The sequence below is a fragment of the Strix uralensis genome, chromosome 18 (genome assembly GCF_047716275.1).
Source record: "Strix uralensis isolate ZFMK-TIS-50842 chromosome 18, bStrUra1, whole genome shotgun sequence".
NCBI classification, from domain to species: Eukaryota; Metazoa; Chordata; class Aves; order Strigiformes; family Strigidae; genus Strix; species Strix uralensis.
The window spans coordinates 13,303,018-13,321,557 of record NC_133989.1 but is presented as its reverse complement, the minus strand read 5'-3'; the positions used below and the strand labels follow the sequence as shown (position 1 = coordinate 13,321,557).

The 18,540-nt window shown below is 54.0% G+C and overlaps 1 protein-coding gene across 2 annotated transcripts; it reads right to left on the bottom strand.

Annotated features, from left to right (window-relative positions):
* Positions 1-3,071: 3,071 nt before the first annotated feature.
* Positions 3,072-10,295, bottom strand: SLC32A1 (solute carrier family 32 member 1). Of its 2 annotated transcripts, none has more exons than XM_074888468.1 (3): positions 10,143-10,295; positions 6,063-6,836; positions 3,072-5,234 (listed from the first exon to the last, which is right to left on the bottom strand). In XM_074888468.1, exons 2-3 carry the CDS (start codon positions 6,438-6,440, stop codon positions 4,047-4,049), a joined length of 1,566 nt encoding a protein of 521 aa, XP_074744569.1. In that variant the 5' UTR covers positions 6,441-6,836; positions 10,143-10,295; the 3' UTR covers positions 3,072-4,046. The 2 variants fall into 2 exon arrangements, with proteins under 2 accessions (XP_074744569.1, XP_074744568.1); XM_074888467.1 differs by lacking the exon at positions 10,143-10,295 and adding an exon at positions 9,894-9,948.
* Positions 10,296-18,540: the final 8,245 nt, after the last annotated feature.

Sequence of the window (18,540 nt, the reverse complement as noted above, 5' to 3'; positions counted from 1 at the left end):
CGCTCCAGCTCCCAACGATGGTCCTGTTGGGTAGCACAGCTGTGCAGGTGCATGAGGATAACAGAGATTTGATATTACCCTCATGTCTTGGGGAACGAACCCAAATAGAGATCCCTATTTTACTTGAGAAACCATAAAGATACAGAGAGAGAAATAAATCCGTTCCCTGCTTGCACAGAGACGGCCTTTGTTAGTCTCGTTTTCAGAATGAGAAGGTTTAGGGTATTGCTGCAGCACATGACCAGAAGCTACGAAGCTGCAGACAAAAGCCATTTGGAATAGAGATCAGGCTTCGCCACTGTGCTGGCTTTTCAGAAGATTTCTGCTTTGTCCAAGTTAAACCTGCTGCTATTTGGGGGTTTATTTTGCTCACTCTGCTGCATCCCCTGCTTTAAACGCTGCACATCTCCAGCAACACCTGGTTCACATACACGTTCACTGGCATCAACACAGCATCAAAATGTCTGCTGCAGCAGGCTGGAGGGGCCGCCAGTGTTTCAAGCCCAACTCACAAGGATTGCACCAACAGCTGCACTCGTTCCAGCCATGGACAAGTTTAGAGGACAAAGCCTCAGCTTATCGCTCCAGCTTGCTGAGCGGGCTCGTTTCGCAAGCTCGTTGCACGTCAGCCACGGGCATGCGTCAGCACCCAGCAGAAACACGGGGGAAAGTGCTTGAGCAGAACTGACAGCGAGACAAAGCCCGTTGGGGCGCTCTGGATAATCGCTGGCTTTACCACAGCTGAAAACTACAGTGAGCCAGACGTTGAGGTGCCCTGTTGTCCCTGGGACCCACACAGCCTGCTGCCAGGCATCACAGGGGAGGCAGAAATGCCTCGGAGAGTCCCTCCAGCCAGGTGATATCTCTGCTCCCCGGGAAGCAGGGGCTTGGGAGGGCTGTGCCTCAGGGATCTGAGGTGCTCTTGGAGAGGCAGAGAGCACTCTCTGCTCGTGCTCCCCTGGTCTGCACCCTGAGGGATAGGAGCAAGGAGCCCTCAGCTTCCCCTCACTGTCACAAAAAAGGCACAAATCATCTTACAGCCCCAAATAGAGTGAAAGCAGGAGCCATTTCTGTTCACCAGGGGACCAAAAAAAAAAAGAAAAAGAAAAAAAAAAAAGTTGAATTAGGTTTAAAACCTCTACAAAGTTAAAGCTTCAAAAAACGGTTTCCATCATCACATGCCCTGAACCAGAGAACCTTTGGCCCCTGAAAAACACAAAGACACAGGACAGGTTAGTCTGTGAGCATCCCGCATCCACACGTAGGCAGCTGCCCGCAAGGAGAGACGAGCAAGCGGCGCTACCGCTGCGGCACGGCAGCTGTCCTGCCTGCATCCCTGTGCCTCCTGCAGCCCGGATGGGGAACACGGAGAGACAAGGACCCTAAAACCACCGCGTGCAAAGCAGATGCAAACCACAGATGTGCAGAGGAGCGTGTGACCTGCCACCAGGGCTCCTCAGCTCCCCACTTACTCCCGGGATCCGAGGGGTTATCTCAGCCCTGCACAGGGCAGGGAGAAGGTGGGCTGGATCTCCTCCCGTGCTGGTCCCTTCTCAGCGCCCTGCGGGGAAACAGAGCTGGAACAGAGGGCTCGGGGCAGAAGAGAAAGCAGCAGGCACCGGCCAGGCTGTCCCCGCCATGGCTGGGTGGGTGGGTGGCTTCGGGCCGGGCCGCGCCGTCGGGCGAGGGCGCTGCGCCCCGCCAGCCCCGGGGCGAGCAGGCGGGGGGGGGGGGGGGGGGGGGCGCGGGGGCTGCCGGTGGGGAGGGTGGTCGGGGGTCACCTGCACCGGGATGGAGATGAAGATGGTGAGGATGGGGATGGAGATGAAGGTAGGGATGGGGATAGAGATGAGGATGGGGATGGGGATGAGAATGAGGATGAAGATGAGGATGGGGATTGGGATTGGGATAGGTGTGAGGATAAGGATGAAGATGATGAGGATGGGGATGGTGAAAGGGGTGAGGATGGGGATGGGGATGAAGGTAGAGGTGGGGATAGAGTTGAGGATGGGAATGGGGATGAGAATGAGGATGAAGATGACGAAGATGGGGATGAGGTTGAGAATGGGGATGGGGCACAGCTGGATACCCCCGGGAAAGGGGACCAGCAAGGAGGGAAACACGGCTAATCTGGGGGCAGGCACCCCCACACCCACCCATGGCACTACACGTCCCTGTCCCCACGCGGAATAAACCCCACAGCTCCCCTGCACTTTCCTTTCGGAGGCTGTCCGGGAAACCGCCCGAAATCCTGTTTTCTCCCGGAAGAGACATCCCGCCCCTCCTGCCTGCAGCCCCTTTCCCCGGCCTGTGGCAACCCCCCCCAACTCCCGCCCCCCCGGTACCGCATTGCGGAGCTGCCCGCTGCCGTCGAGGGCAGCTCCGCCAGCTCGGGCCGGGCAGGGGGGGACCCCCAGCCCCTACCGGGCCTCAACACGATTTGGGGGCAATAGGAGGAACCCCACGGGGACCTCTGCTATGCCCGGGCTGCGGGAGCGCTGCCGGTGGGACACCCCCCCCCCCCCTCCCCATCCTCATCCTCTCTATGCAGCGGCAGCGGGTAGACAATGAATTAGTTGTGGTTTTTAAATCGGTGTAAATCGAGGTGTTTTCGGTCACGGGTGCGGAGCTGGGGGATCAGCCCCATGCTCCGCACCCATGGGCAGGGCAGAATTAATTTGGTTCAAGCCAGGGAGTACCCCCAGCCCCTTATTTCGTTTATTTCTGCCCCCCCTCCACTGCATTTGTTTGTTTGCACGGGTTTTATTTTCCCCTCCTTCACAAGAACAAAAATCTCGGCGTACATCTGCAAACTCCCTCCATCCCTGGAGTCTGAGCACTACAGGGTAAAACAAAGCTGGGAGGCAGGGTGAAACCAGCCCCTCCCAGCTGTGGGACGACCTGTTCCTGAAATATAAACTTAATCCCACCGTCGGTGACAACCTAGCGCTGCCCCTCTGTTACCACCGAGGATGTGTGGTACCCCCCGAAACAAGCGGGCACGGGGAGGATGAACCTTCCTCTGCCCCTGCCCAGCTCCTCTGAGCCCCCCACGAACCAGGCCAGCCTCATCGACTATGTTTTCTCTTTATTGTTTGATATATTTATGTACCACATTATATGTTAAAGATAGAATTATTTTTTTTTTCTGATATACATTTTTCATCTTATTTACCACAATGACACCACACGTACATTGGAAACAGCTCCACGGATCTGGTAGATTGCACAGAATGAATTGTGTTGTAGTTTTTGTTCCTGTATCCTGAACGACGTCAAATCCAACAATATATATATTTTTTTAAACTTTTCATAATTTAGAAATAACAATTGTTAAAACAAAACAGAAGTCACCGAGAAGTGGACTCCAGGTCTGCAATTTCAACCAGAGGCAAAATATTGTAGTCGATGGGAAGCGCCGTTCCTCGGTGTGAATTTGGATGGAAGAAATAAGCAGCCCTGACATCTATGTGACTACGGTGTAAACATTGCAGGTAACTGGCATCGCTGGTCATCAGCCGCTGCTTGGACTTGTTGGGCTGGCCGTACAATCTAGGTCTCGTCAACATCCACCTCACACAGTGTAAAACGAAAGTCCCTGCTCCCAGCACCCACGGCTGGTTTGCTTCCATCTGTGAGCGCAGTAACCCAATCCCATCGGATCGGCACCTGTGTTTCAGCTCCTGAAACACTGAATTGCATATCTGTAAGGAGTATTGAAAACTGCGACTGTTTCCCAACAGGTCACTCGCGGGGGGTCAAGCTTCAGGCAACGAGTGAGGAGATTGGGGTGGGGCACCGGAAAATTTCCTTCCAAAAATTCTAAATAACAAAAAAATATATTTAAATCTTAGCTTATTTAAAAAGACAGCAGGGCAAACACTTTCATCTCTTCTTACTTCCTTTAATTTGCAGATTCTATGACATAGAATTCGTTGGATGCACATAATGAAAATAATGACTCTTTCCATTAAAGGGATGCAGAATTATTTGGCTATGTGGATGTTCAATGCGATTCTCTTACTGCAACTGGCTCTGGCCCCTCCTTAGTCTTCAGCGTTGGTTCTGAAGGCCTCTATGAGGCCTTCTAAAGAGTGGATGAACCCCGAGACGCTGCAGATACCACCTATAACGAAAATGGCGACATCAAAGAAGACGTGGTGCCACAAGAGCTTCCTCCACAAGAGTTTGAGGTGGAAAAGACTGGGGAGCAGGAAACAGAGCCCTGCACCTGTGAGGCTCCCAGTAAGACCCATCAAGAGGGCAAAATGCGGGACATAGATAGCCATGAGCAGGGTGAAGACTACCAGGGCACATCTGAGGGTGAGTCCCCAGGATTTGAGCCGCCCGTCACCCCCGTAGCAGTTGGGGAAGAATGCCCTGTTTCCATCCTGGAAAAGGGACCGCTCCAGGACTTCCACAGCTGCAAAGAATGGCAAGGGGTACGAGAGCAAGGCTTTGGCCACCAAGAAAATGTTGACTACTGCCCTAATGGTGGATGGCAAGTTGTCTGTAATGACTTCCTTGGTCTCGTCAGCCCAGGTCAGGTAGGCGACCAAGGCAAAGAGTCCCTTAAGGATGCAAGCTGCTATGTGAGTCCAGTTCATCATGCAATGAAACTCCTTGGGGTTCTGCATGTTCCCCTCCAAGGAAGGCAGAAAGATCTGAGAGGTGTAGCTGAAGACAATGATGCCAATGGAGATGGGAAACTTCTTTACATCAATGTAAAACTTGACTTTGTCCCAGGCCCAGTCGCGTGCCCTGGAGAGGCAGTAGGCGATCACCAAGATGTTGATCACAAAGTGGGCTAATGTGCAGAGCAAGCTGAACTTGGAGACTGCCTTGAGGTTCTTCAAGAACGCACAAGGCAGGAGCACTGCCGTGGCAATGATGGACCATGACTTCTGGGAGACGGGCAGGTTGGGGAAGCTGTTGTACATCAGGTTCCCACTGACCACCACATAGAGGATGCAGGTCATGACCAGTTCAATGATCTGAGCCACGTTCACAATTCTGCCTCCAAGGGTGGGGAAGCGGGGCGCGCAGCACGCGTTCGCTATGTCCACGTAGGAGTCTCTCACCCTGACTATCTCCCCATCCTCATTCTCCTCATAAAGACAGGCAATAAGGATTTTCCCAGTGTAGCAGCAAACCACTGCAGCGAAAATTATTAAAAAGAGTCCTAGGTATCCACCATGAAGGATGGCATAGGGCAGGCCCAGAACAAACATCCCCTAGAAAGAGACAAAATGGAAACCGTGTTGCTGGTCTCACGGAGGGGACCGGGCAGGCGCCCGGGCACACGCAGCCGCACAGTCGCAGTCACACGCACACTCGCTGTCTCACTCGCACACCATCACACCCACGCAGTCCGTCACACAGTCACGCCACACAAGCACGGCCACACACGATTACACCCCCCCCCTTTCTCTCTGACGTACCACCCCCCGGTCACACCCGCGCAATCACACCTGCACACTCACCCACTCCCGCATAATCTCACCCCGGAGCACCCACAACAAGCGAGCACAGTTTCCGCGCCTGGGTTTTGCCTCAATCTCTACCCTCTCTGTCCTCAGCCCCTCCCTGTGCACCAAGACCCCCAGAGCCGCGGAACCCCGAAGGGGCTGGCCCGGGCCCACCCCGGCACAGCCCCACCACCGGCCCGGGCGCCCCCCGGGGTCCCCCTTTGCCCCCCGGCCCATGCGCTGGGGCCCTGAGGGGAGGTGCAGTGGGACGGGGCCTGGGGCCGTATTCCGGGAGCGGGGAGCAAAGCAGATATCCGGGTTTGGGGGGGTTTCCTTTCCTTTTTCATACTGTTTTCCTTTTTTTTTTTTTCCTCCCCCGCCTCCTATTTTTTCTCTATCTTTTCCCTGTTTTTTGTTTGGTTGTTTTTTGTTTTTTTCTTCCCCTTTTTCCCACTTCTTCCCGAAGCGGGTTTGCCATCACCCCGGGGCTGCCGGCGAGCCGGGTGCGGGGCCGGGCGCGGAGCGGGGGTCTCTGCGCGGTGCCCGGCGGTGGCGGCGCGGGGGGGGGGGGGGGGGGGGGGGGGGGGGTCGTACCTGGATGGCGTTGGTGACGTTCCAGCCCGCCTCCCAGGCCGTGATCTTGGGCTTGCCCTGCCCGGAGAGCTCCGAGCAGACGCCCGCCTCCTTGGAGGCGGAGGGCGGGAGGGGGCCGGTGCCGTCCCGCTGGTAGTGGATGTCCCCTTCCAGGGGTGGCTCGGCGCCCTCCTCGCCGCCCTCGGACTTGAGGATGTCCATCTGCAGCCCTTGCCGGTGCTCCATGTCCAGGTCGTCGCAGTGGGCGAAGCCCACCGCCTCCTCGTCGGTGGCCGCCTGGAAGCCCATCCTCGCGAACATGCCGCTCATCTTCGCCTGGGACTTGTTGGACACCGAGGTGGCCACGTTGGAAAGCTTGCTGCGGAGGAGGGTGGCCATGGTGGCCGGCCGGCCGGCTCCGCGGCTCGCGGACCCTCGGGGACGGAGAGACCCGACGGGGCGGGGGAGCGGCGGGGCGGCGGACGGGACCTCAGCGCCGGGCGGGGGGCGGCGGGGGCTGCTCCGAGTCGCTACCTCCGCGTCCCAGCGCAGTGCGGGCGGCTCCGCGCCGGGGTGCCCAGGGGCATGACACCGCTGCGGGGAGCCGCGGGCCCGCCGCCCGCTCCGCGCTGCTCCGCGCCGCTCCGCGCCGCTCCGCCGGCCCCCGCGGCGGGACCGGGGGGCGAGTCAGGCGGGGATGGGCGGGGGGTGGCTGTCAGCAGCCGGCGGCTGTCACCAGGCGGGCAGCGCAAGCCCCTGGCAGAGCGCGCCGCGTCTCCATCGCAGTGCGCCCACCTCGGGGAGAGAAGAGGGAGAGGGGAGAGAATTGCTGCATTTCTGGGGGAGGTACCAGCCTCCCCGGCCAAGCCCAGCCTTCCTCCCCCCCTCCCCGCCCCACCCACGCCCGCCGGGCCCCGCCGCAGCGCGGACTCCCCCCCCCCCCCCCAATCCCCCCCTTCCCCCCCCGGCCCGGCTCCGCAGCCCCTGCGCTGCCCGCCCTGCCCCACAGCCCGCCCCGCACCCGCGCCGCGGACCCCCGGCCGCCAGCCCCTTCCCCACGGCGAAACAAAAGACCCCCTTGAAGGGGCGGACAAACGGTTCTCGACCGGTTCTTAACGGAATTTTCCTCCTCGCGCCCCCTTCTTTTTCTTTTTTCTCCCCCCAAAAACGTGCGGCCCCTTCGGAGGCTGGGGACAGCGGCGGGAGCCGCGTATCCTGCCGCAGCCGCGGAGCAGAGCGGTGTGTGGAAATCAGCGCCCAGGGAACGAGGGCTTAGCTCTCTGTAACGACTCCTGCGGTCTGTGTGGCCCGAAACCGGAGGGACACGGGTCCCCGCTCCCGCCCGGGGCCCGCAGCCCGGCGGCAGCGCCTCTGCCCCGCGGAGCAGCCCCGGTCCCGCCCTGCGGCTGCGGGACACCGGCTCCCCGCGGGGATGCTCGGCTGCAGACTTCTCCTCTTGGTCCCCACGATCTAATGCCCAGATTCTCCTTTCTCTAAAAAAATACCGACATTTTCGTTTTGCTTCTAAACGCTTCTACTTGTTTGTAATTTAAAAGCCTTATTTTTTTTTCTTTATTTAAAATATTTCCGAGGTGAGCAGCCAACACAGCAAACAACGGCAACGAGAAATCCCTGTCCTGTCCAGTGACAAGGACAAGTACAGGGTGGCAGGGGAGCCTTGGCATTTTGGGGCGGTGTGTGCGAGAGCACGTGCCCCTCTGCTGCGGGGAGATGGTTTGAATAGTTGTTTTACAAAAAAAAAAAAAAAAAAAAAAAAAAAGATTTCCTTGAAGGGAGAAGGGGGAAATCTGCATTTCGTTTGCTGCTTTGGAAGGTAAAAAAAGAACATTTTTTTTTTTTACTATAGATGGGCGGAAAAAACAGCGCTAAATTATTTCCTAATGTCGTTGTTGAGGGAGCGCTCGGGCTGAGGTTGCGGGTGGGATGCGGCACCGAGCAGGGGTGGGGAACGAAACACCCCCCCGGCTCCTACGAAAAAACCCTTAAACACCCTTTTTTTTTTTTTCCCCCCTGCCACAATCCAAAAAGAAATTGGGTGCAAAGCGGATGAAAAGCTTAAAAAAAAAAAAATCCCCGGTGAGGGCTTTTCCCCTAAGAGGGTCTCTCGGCCGCTGCTCCCGCCTCCTTGGAGCGGCGGGGGCTGCTGCGACAGACGGACCCCCAAAAATGGGGCTTTTTTATAGCAACCGCTCCTCTGCGAGGGGAGGAAGGCGGCTTAAGCGAGGCGCATCCTTGGCTTCGCGGAGGAATTATTACATGTCAGTGCACAAATAGGTCGCGAAAGCCAAGCGGGACGCGCTTTCGCCCCGGGTTTAGCAGCGTCCTGCCCGCACCCGCGGAGCGAGGCGGCGGCGGAGTCCCGCCGGGTGGGATTTAACCGAGGAAATGAAAATCAACCGGAGGAGGACCGGGGGCTCGGGCCGTCGCCGCTGCCCTCGGCTGCCGCAGCCGCCGTTCCGTTTCTTTACACTCCTGGCAAAGGACGGCTACGACGAAGGCCTCGAGAGGTTAATTCAACGATTTCTTCTTTCCCCCTCTCCCCCCCCCTTTTTTTTTTAATTTATCCTCAGACAATCTCATTGTGAAAGAAGACGTGAAACCTGTTTCTGAAGGCTGCAGGGGGCATCAAGGAGGAAGGAACGAAAATTCACCCGAGCCGCTGTCTGGTGCGTGAATATTTCTTAAAATCGCTCTGGAACATCCCCTCCCCTGCCCCGGCACCCCCAGACCTCGGCGCTGCCGCAGCTGGGAGCCGGGGGGGTACAGCCGCAGCCCCCCGGTCAGCACCGCCGGGGCACCGCGCCGCATCCCCCCCCGGCACCCCTCGACGCCGGGAAGGGCAAGGGGGTCCCAGCCACCGGCATCACGCCAAGGTGAGTTGGCACAAGGAGACGGGCTTTCGGCTGCTCGTTGAGCGTGTTAGGGATGTGCTGGGCTCGGGAGACACCTCTTCGGAAAAAAATAATAAAACAAAAAAAACCCCTCAAACCAAAGTAAAATTAAAATGATAATAATAATGAAAACCACAACACAAACCCAAACCAAACAAAAACAAACAAACCCCCCCCCCCCAAAAAACAAACCACAGGGAGCTTGAGAATCGGTGCCGGTCGGGGGCCGGCGCGCAGAGGGGTGCCCCGCGGCTGGCGCTCCCCGCACGGGCCGTGGGACCCTCCGTCCCGCCCGAGGACTCGGACCGTTTCTCCGAGCGGGGATGTCCTGGGGGCGGGGGAGCTTTTTGTTCCACTGCTGGCTGTGGCAATGCCCCCACCCCTTGCCCGAGGGGGCACCCCAACACCCCCGGCAACGCACCGGCTGCCTGCCCAGAACGGCGGGAACCGAAGCGAACTGGGGAGAGATGGGGGCGGGGCGGGGGGATTCAGGGGATGCTGAGGACTTGAGGAGCTGCAGGCAGTCCGAGGGATGCAGGAGCTGGGGAGCGGGGGTGCCCACTCGGTCCTCCCACGCCCGGTTGTAACGCCGGGAAGCTGACCCCCCCCGGCCGCGCCCCCCCGCCGCTGGTGGGGCGTCCCTCGGAGCCGCCCCGGCAGCACCCTGCCTTGCTGCCGGGCTGGAGACACCGCCCCGGGGATCCCGCTGCCCCGGGCCGGCGGGAACCTCCTGCCCCCTTTCCAGAGGAAGGAGGAAAAGACTTTCTGCAGCAGCGGCTGGGAAAAAAAGACCCCCTGAACTTCAACCGGCGGCTAAAAGCGGGGATAAAGCACACAGAAAGGCGAGGGGAGGAAAGGGAGGAGAGAACCGAGAAGAGGAAAGAGGAAGAGGAGAGAACGCGGAGCCCGGAGAGGTGGAGAGGGGGGTCGGGGCATTTACCTCGGCTGCTCTCCCCATCGCCGCCCGCAGCGCCGCTCCGCCGGGAGCACGAGTGGAGGAGCGGGGGGGGCTGGGGGGCGGGTGGTGGGATGAGGGATGGAGGGATGGAGGGATAAATGGACGGAGGGATGGAGGGATGGATGGACGGAGGGATGGAGGGGTGGATGGAGAGATGGAGGCAGCCGCGTCACTCCTGGGCTCCCCCTAACTCCTAATTAGCCCAAGCAGGATAACGGAGCCAAACCTTACCCAAAGGTTAGCGGTTCTCGGGGGGGCGTTTGAGCTGCAAATCATTTCAGATGAAGCTAAAAGGAGAGAGCGAGCCTGCAAACGAGCCCTCCCCTCTGCCCGGGGCTGACGCTGGGGGTTTCTGGCACTGACTGCTTTCTCTGCAGCCGCTCCCCGGGGTGGGCTGAGGGTGTCGTCCCCCCCCACGGCCCCGAGCAGACCTGGCAGGGCTGGGGGGTGTGCAGCCCTGCTTTTGTGGGAACAGCTCGCCCAGACCCCCCTTAACCTCCCCAGGCACTGGCAGATCCAGCCAGAGGAGCCACTCTGCCTTATCTCTGCAGAGCAGGCTCAGGGGGGCTGTGGCTGGGTCTTCTGATTAATAAACTGAGGGAAAAGAGCTATTCACGCTCCAAAATCATTTCAGGAAAGCAGAAAAGGTCAACCCCGGGTGGCTTGACTCTACAGCTCTCACCAACAGCCCCTCTCCAGGCTGCTGGGCGGCACCGCGCGCTGGCAGTTGTGTGAAGGTAGGATTAGGGAGTGGGACGAGCATCACTCCTAGTTCACTGCATAGTCAGGCACCCACACCCCAAAGGATTTGATTCCCATGGGCTTTGGTGGGCTGTGAACTGCCTCAAACCCGCTGTGTTGCAAATCGTGTCTGCGTGAAAAAGGAGATGAGGCAATTCCTGCGTGCTCAGCTTCATCCTCCTCTGTAATACTCATGAAAAGCGTGGGTGTCTGAATGCAGGCGTGCAACCCTCCAATTCCTGTGCAGCCTCCTTGTTTATGACACAATATTTCCCCACACCCCTAAAATCCGCTGCTGGGCATTGTCAGCAGAGCTGCCAGCTGCAGAGACCAGAAGGCTGGGGGGGCACCTTCTGCCTGACCAGCCAAGAAGCTTCCTCAGCCAGGTCTGCCCAAGGCCCAGCCTGGCCAGAGCAGACCTAACGCAGGTCAGCCTGGACACTCACGCTTGGAGAAGCAGCCACCCCTCCCGGACATGTACGTGTGTACCTAGAGATGTGATGGCAGGAGTCAGAAGCGGTCCACCTTGCCCTCCTGGGTTTACTGCCCCAGCCGTTACCATCCCCGCAGCATCAGAGATTCACCAGCGCATCCCCCGCTCTCGGCCACGAGCGGCTGCGCAGCAGCGAGCTTCATCCCAGCTCTACCTCCCCGTCCCCCCTCCGGCACCGCACAGGGGACCTCTGACAGGATAATAAAGAGTTGCACAATATACTATAAAAAGGCAATTAGATAAACTGCTGGATTGGGACCAGCTCCCGTGACCTAGTTAATAGCTCTGGGAATTTCGGGAGGATAGGGAAGGAAGAGGCATTGGTGTCAGTACGTGGTGCGGGGCAGCGGGTTTTGGAGGGGAGGAAGGGCTGCGGTGTGCAGCACAGCGCTCTGGAAGGCAGCCCCAGCATAGTGTAGCAAACATCCCTGCCTTGGGTTACACCTTCTCCTTCTTGTCCAGGTTTAGAGCTTGCTGTCAGCGTTTAGGATATAAAGTGAAAATGCTGGATGTGGAATCAGACAAGCTGCTGTTCGGTTTGTGCTCTGGCTGTTGGGGCTGAATTCACGCAGAGTATGGTGTTCAAGACAAAGACAGACGTAGCTGGAATGGCAGGTACTTTGCAGTAAGATAACCATAACAGAGTAAAATCTAAAAGCAATATCTCCAGGAGAAAACCGGCAATGGATGTCCTCTCTTTATTTAATTTTTTACTGAACACAAAATGGCTGCCTAAATTATAGAGACATAAAACAAAGACAGAGCATATAAAGGGCTGGGAATATAATAATTTTAGATTAACATGTCTTACTATAAAAAAAATTGCCTGGAGAATACGTAAAAACTAAATAAAGGCTTCTTAATTTAACCTCTCTATTTGCAAAATAGACAACTCATGGTCTGTAATTTGGGAGACAGTTTGTACATTAATTTCTGTGAATTTTATTTCCCAGAAGGGAAGAGCCCTGATAAACCATTATCATCTATAAACTAAAAATTAATTTGCAAACTTGACCATGACATGTTCTCAAAGATTATTCCAATAAGTTGAAATTAAATTTAACTCATAGTTTGTCCTTATTGTTGACATAAAAATTAAGTGATAGCCATTGGTTACCTGCGACACCAAATTCCCAGATCACCACACAAGTAGTGTTGTTCCCATGAGCTTAACAGCATTTTCATTGACTTAATATATAAAGCTTCATCACTGTCAAATTAAATATTCATATATGTACATGCTCTTGTATTTCATAGGAAACAATTATGAACTAGGAAAGGGAAGCACATACTTCATAGATGCCAAGCTTTTTAAGGTCAACTTTCAAATAAAAGGCTCTTCTGCTACAGTTGTAGAGTCTGAGTGCTGGTTTTCAAAATTAGATTATTGTGCTCCCCAGTCCTAGGTTGGTTGTTTTCCTCTAGAATAATGTTATTTTGTGGATTGCCTTTTTCTTTTTTTCTTATTTTTCCCTGTGATTTTAAACAAAATTGGGATCAACTTGCAATGAAAGCAGAAGTTGCAGGGAACTGAGCATTACCTGTAGCTATAGGCTAACCCGTGGTGACCGCACAGGCAGCATCTGTGCCTGTCTCGCCCAGCCCAGCCCGGCGTATTCCCGAGCAGAGCAGGAATGAGGAGCCCACCTGAGAGGGGGCATCTGTGGCCACTTGGCTCAGTCACAGGACAAATGCTTACAACGTCCCTTGCTTGCTCTGCTGACCCCGGCCTTGCTCCCTGCGGAGAGCTCAGCTCCTCGCACAGCGGCCTCCGGACCCAGCAGCTGCTGCCTGGATCCAGCCTGCCTCCGCCTGATCCTGGACCTGTCCTATCCCGACGGGTAAATGAGGCTTCAAAGCACGGAAGAAAAGCTGCTGTAATGAACAGTGACTGGTCTGTACAGGAAATTTCTCCCTAAGCAGCCTGTGTCCAGGTGATGCCCCAGTACTGGAGAGCTTTTATACCATCTATATTGTTTTTTCCTATGTTTTCTCTTTCTTTATTTTTAATATTATATTTTCTTAATTTTATTTAATCTTACAGGCTGTGAGGAAGGGCATCTCAGAGCAAAGGGAGAGCGCCAGCAGCCAGCTTGCCTTTGGGGTGTTTCTTGTCAGGAGGGCTCAATCTCAGCTAGCTCCATCCCCCATCTGTCCATTTTCCTTCTCCATTTTGTGTCCGTTTCTGATAAAGGCAGGTCAACCACACAGACAGTTACTTGCATCTCTTGCAAACATCTCCCAGCCCCATCCAAAAGCCAAGACCAGCACATTGGGAAAACCTGGCCCCCACTCTGTGATATTCCTGGCAATTCAGCCAAGGCTAACAAGGAAGGCAGCAGGCACAGGATTGTGTATCCTCCTTTAACAGGCCCTTGCTCAGTATTTTGGAGTGATACAAACAGGCTACACCTAAGCCAGGGACTCCTGCTACCAGCAAAATTACAGTCGGGTCTCTGAGCTTGGCCGCTGCAACTCTTTGTGGAGCCTCACACATGGAGGCTGCTATTTCCGGAGGCAGGATTTGGATGTGCAGCCTCTGCGTGCTGATATCATCAATTAGTTTGCGGATTTTTTTGCCAGAGGCCAAAAATAAAAGCCATGTAAAGGATACAGTCAAAATCTGAGCCAAGAAAAACACCATGGGAAGCTGTTGCTGTGTTGTAAGGAAAACCAAAGGGCAAAGTGAGGTACGTTATTGCTCGTTCCAAAGGGAAAGACAGCTCAGCCCACAGCAATACTCCCAGTGCCGCTGCGTCTGCTGCTCGAGAGGATGAGTTCGATGGTTTGACTCGCAAACACTCACCTCGTGCTGGTGTACTGGGTACTGAGTGCTGGTACTGAGCTACTGGTGCTTGGGGTGAGGACTGGATGCTGCACTTGACTCGGCTTCCTTTGCTCTGCAGTGCGGGCAGAGCCCTGCTCTTAAAAAAATAAAACAAAGAAAAAAAAAAAAAAGCCCCTATTTGTAGAAAGGCTCCACACACGTTGTTCTCTTTCATCCCACGCACACCAGGGTGAGCACTGCAATGCACAGCGCTGGGAAAACACTCCACAGCCTGAGGAGGGGAGAGCACTGGGCTTCCTGCAGCCACATCGGGACTCAGCGCCGGGCAGAACCAGCCTTCCTGGGACTAACGGTGTATGAGGGTAAATGCAAGGAAATACAGTCACCTACACCTAATGCAAGCCGTAGAGAACCTGCTTATATCTTACACGACTCAAAGAGTTCAGCCAATCTGAGGGTCTTAATTGGCTGCTGCATCCTGTCTCTGCCAAGTGTCTAATCCTGATACAAGGGAGCAGCAGATCACCCCGCGCTGCAGACAGCTCCTCTGTGCCGACCCCGGATCCAGGGAGGGGGACAGCACATAGTCATTACTGTCTAAATGACGCATTTCTATGCAGTTTATCAAATACCCTGACCTGGTAAGCTTTCTTGTCAGCGCTTCAGGTTAGGAAATCTGGGATGGGGTAATATTTATTGTCCTCATGACCAGGCGAGCAGCGAGCCATGCAGCGGGAGCAGCTCCCTGTCCCGGGACACCAAAGGAGTCCAGCCAGCCCTGGAGGGTCTCGGCATCGACCTTATGCAGGGAAGACCAGGCCATTGCAGAGCAACTTTTCTTCTTTCATCTAGTGTGATGTACAGAAAGAAAACAGATATTGGGACATGACTGAAATTATCCCTTGCCAGAAGACAATAAGAAGGGAACAAACAGTGAGCTGAAAATCACAGCTGTAGCAGAGGATGTATTTTTGTGACGTAGCAGCATACACCTCAGCTGTGCAGCTTACATTTGACCCACAGAAAATATTTCAGCAAAATAGAAAATCCTCTGTTACCACTGCCGAAACCCTCACGGGAGGTTCACTGCCAGGCTTCCTGGTGAGCTGCTCCGCACCAGGGAGAGGCTGACACGGGCCCGGGCGGTGCGAGGTGCAGCCAGGCTGGTGCAGGCTGGGTGCTCCTTGCCCAGGGGTCTGCTCGGCTGCTGCCAGGAGCCCCAGGGTGTCTGGTTAATGAGTGTTACAGGGACAAATTTTGTGCCTTTCCATGAATTTAGCTTAAGCCTTTGAATTAAGAGGGAAAGGCAAAGGGGATTTAAAAAATAGTTACAAATAATAGTGGTTGGCACCTTTCCCCCATGTAAAAAAAACCTCATCTACGCATATATATAAAAAAATATGCATACGCAGACATATGTGTTCTCATAATGACATATATCTCCTAGCACTTGCAAAACCGGGCAAAAACTCTCCTATTTCCATTGAGAAAGCTGAGAAACCAAGAACTCACACCCAGGGGATGATGAATCCAGCTCCCTGGTCCCTGCCCCGTGCTCGCTCTGCCCAGAGGTGTTTTTACAGCCACCACCCCAGCAGTGCTCGGTCTTGTCATGGGGACGGCTGCATCGTGCTCCTGGCACTGCCACATGGGTGGGAAGCACTATTATTCTGCCTTTCAGACACGATAAATGGAGGCATGAAGAGACAGGTACAATGGGTACATACACATCTAACTCCCACATCACCCCCTACAGAAAACTGCAGTTAAGCACTTCATTACGTACAGACGTTTTGGCCTAAATTACTAGTGCAAACAGAAAATTATTTTCTTGATGCCAGACATCACACTAATAATGTCTGAATCCCAAGCCTGTGCCTTTGTCACGGGAGCATCCACTTTTTGCTTTAGCCATTGGCTCTGATGCCTTTTTAAATGCCCTGCTCTTCCAGCCTGAAAAACCTTATTTTTTAAAAAAAAAAAATTTTGGTTTGGGTTTTTTTGCATTTTCTTTTTATTGCATTGACCCTATTTCAGCTTTAAAAGCCCATCACAGCAAACAGCTCACCAAAGCAGTGATTGCACAGTACCCTGGCATACTTTCCATGCACTAAAGCAGCATTTCTTCTCACCCTCTCCGTCCCTGCTAGCGAGCAGAGGGCGGCAGCATGGGGCAGCTGCCCGAGGCTCAGAGATGCTCATGGTGCCAGCGAGGCCACTGCCACCCCTCAGCTGCACACACCGGGAGCTCAGCCCAGTGTGGTGCATCTGTTGGGGACACACCATAGGTTTTGGGGGGCACTGCCTTTCCGTGCTGCTGCTCTTCCATCTTACCCAGCACAGGAAGCTCAAGTGTTGAGGAATCTTGCTGTGCTGATTTGCTGTTCCTCCACACTGCTTTCTTCTTGGGGTAGCTCCTAATAGAAAAAGGGGGGCACGCTGCTTCGTGAAGTGTGTCATTGTGTCCCATGGAAGAGTCCATGAATGCACCAGCCTGGCTCACTGTGTCTGTGGCTCAGGAGCTTTCCAGAACCTGTTGGGACCATGACCTTGTGCATGTCCACGTGGCTGGCAAATCCATTTGGGATGGGCTATGGCTGCCTGGCTTCTTTACACTGATACAGGCTCGGAGCAGCAGGCTCCTAGCCTCTCAGTGACCACGGAGCTTGAAGGCTAAATGGGGCCCAGAGTCACTCGCAGAGCATATTTTAGAGGACCGTAGGGTCCATCGCCCTGAAATGATCTGAATGCTGCTGATGCTCAGGTGACCAGACTGGCGTGTGTGGTTTCCTTGGCACAGTCCCTGGAGGACGGAACAATTTCCCAGCCACTTTGAGTCTCCAGTTCTGCTGGAAACCCTGAAGGGAAGAAGGGGTAAAAATTTATTGACTGCTCCATCTCCCCAGGATCTTAAATGATGTCTCCATCATAAAACAGAACGAAGGACAGAGATCCCAAAGTACTAAAGTCCCCAAACCGTAAGTTCTAAAACCAGAGCTTTGACTCACCAGCGTGTGCTGTTGTGGTCAAACCATGTCAACCCACCTGAGAACCACGTCTGGTTGTGCTGGGCTAACACTGAAACCCTGCCCTGTAAACACCTAAATTAAAGCTGCATTTGATTTGATCTGAACTGTTAATTGTCCTGGCAATGAATGCCCACCAGGTACCACTCCTACTCTGCACAGGGATCCAAGGGTCTTCAGCAAATACAGTAACCAATGTTTTAGCCACCTTTATAACTTTTCATCCATTTGTACCTCTCTTTAGACCTCTGTAAATGCATACCAAAATATTCATTTCACAGGGGAGTCTTAAGCATGCTCAAAGCCTTTAAACTTTGAAGAGAAGATAGCAGCCCGTAAACTCAAAGTATTACTATTAAACAGACAGTTCTCATAATAAACCTTTTGGCATCATAACACTATCTTCTTTTAATAGAAAAGTACTTCTTAAGCAATTTAGTTAATTTGGTTTATGACAAAAAGAAATTTGGAGAGTGTATAAGCTCAGGAAAAGAACAGCAGGGAAGGCAGCTTTGTGATTACCTCCCCCTGCACACATGCAAACTGTGGCTGAGATAAATTAATAATGAGATTTAAAGTTACTATTTCTCCACAGAGCATGTCAGAAAACTGAGCGAAAGAAGAGTGTAAGCCTGGGAAAGGAGCGGGTTGTGCAGTCAGACAACAGGACCGTGATTCAGGAACTCTCTTCCAATACTAATCCAATACTTCCAATACTAATCTTAGGATTAACTTATTAATTAAACATGTTTTGGTGATTGCACTGGGTAGAAGATCCTCAGGACTTGTTCCTCAAGACTTGTAAGAGTCATTGAACTTACCAAGCTGAGCACAGCACCTGCTCAATCTTTCCAGGAGGAGCTGGCATCCTTCTTGACATGTCAGAGGATTTTGCCTGACAAAGCTAGAGGTTTAGTTTTGCCAAAAACTCCTTTACGTGGTACAAACCCCTGATGGGGAGGGGTGAACCTGAGATCCCAGACTCTACCAGCTTGTGCAGGAAAGCAGAGATTAAACTTTCCTGTTCCCATTTCAGTCACTGAAGCTTTGTCACTGTAGATAAATCGTTTGAGCCTGGTTCAGCTCACATCCCAACTGATAACGTGACAGAAGTGCCTTGGTGGCAAAGTTAAACCAGAGGGTCTCACTCTCTATGGTCTCTCTAGTTTTAACTTTTTCTACAAACCAGGATGTCTTTCTGGTCATCTGACACCAAATTTCCCTCTGATATTCCCTCTGATACCTTGCTGGCTGCCATCCCAATAGAGCTCTCTGCAGGGACCCCTTCCTCACCCCATGGCTCTGCCTCCCCATGGCTCTGCCTGGCCCAACCACTAGCCATGCTGGAGGCTTGTGCACATCCCAGTTCATCCTCCCCACTTCCACTGTCACTTCTTTTCTGCCCCAGGTGTCATCATTCGTGATGTCCCCCCTCATAACCCATGCGAGGTGACCTGAGCGATGCTGCCTAACTAGAAGGGCTGAAGGTAACACTGACTTGCTCTCACTAATAAGTAATTACTGAGGGGTATGAAGCTGTCAGATCTGATAAATGAACATTAAAATATTCCTTATCTTCTT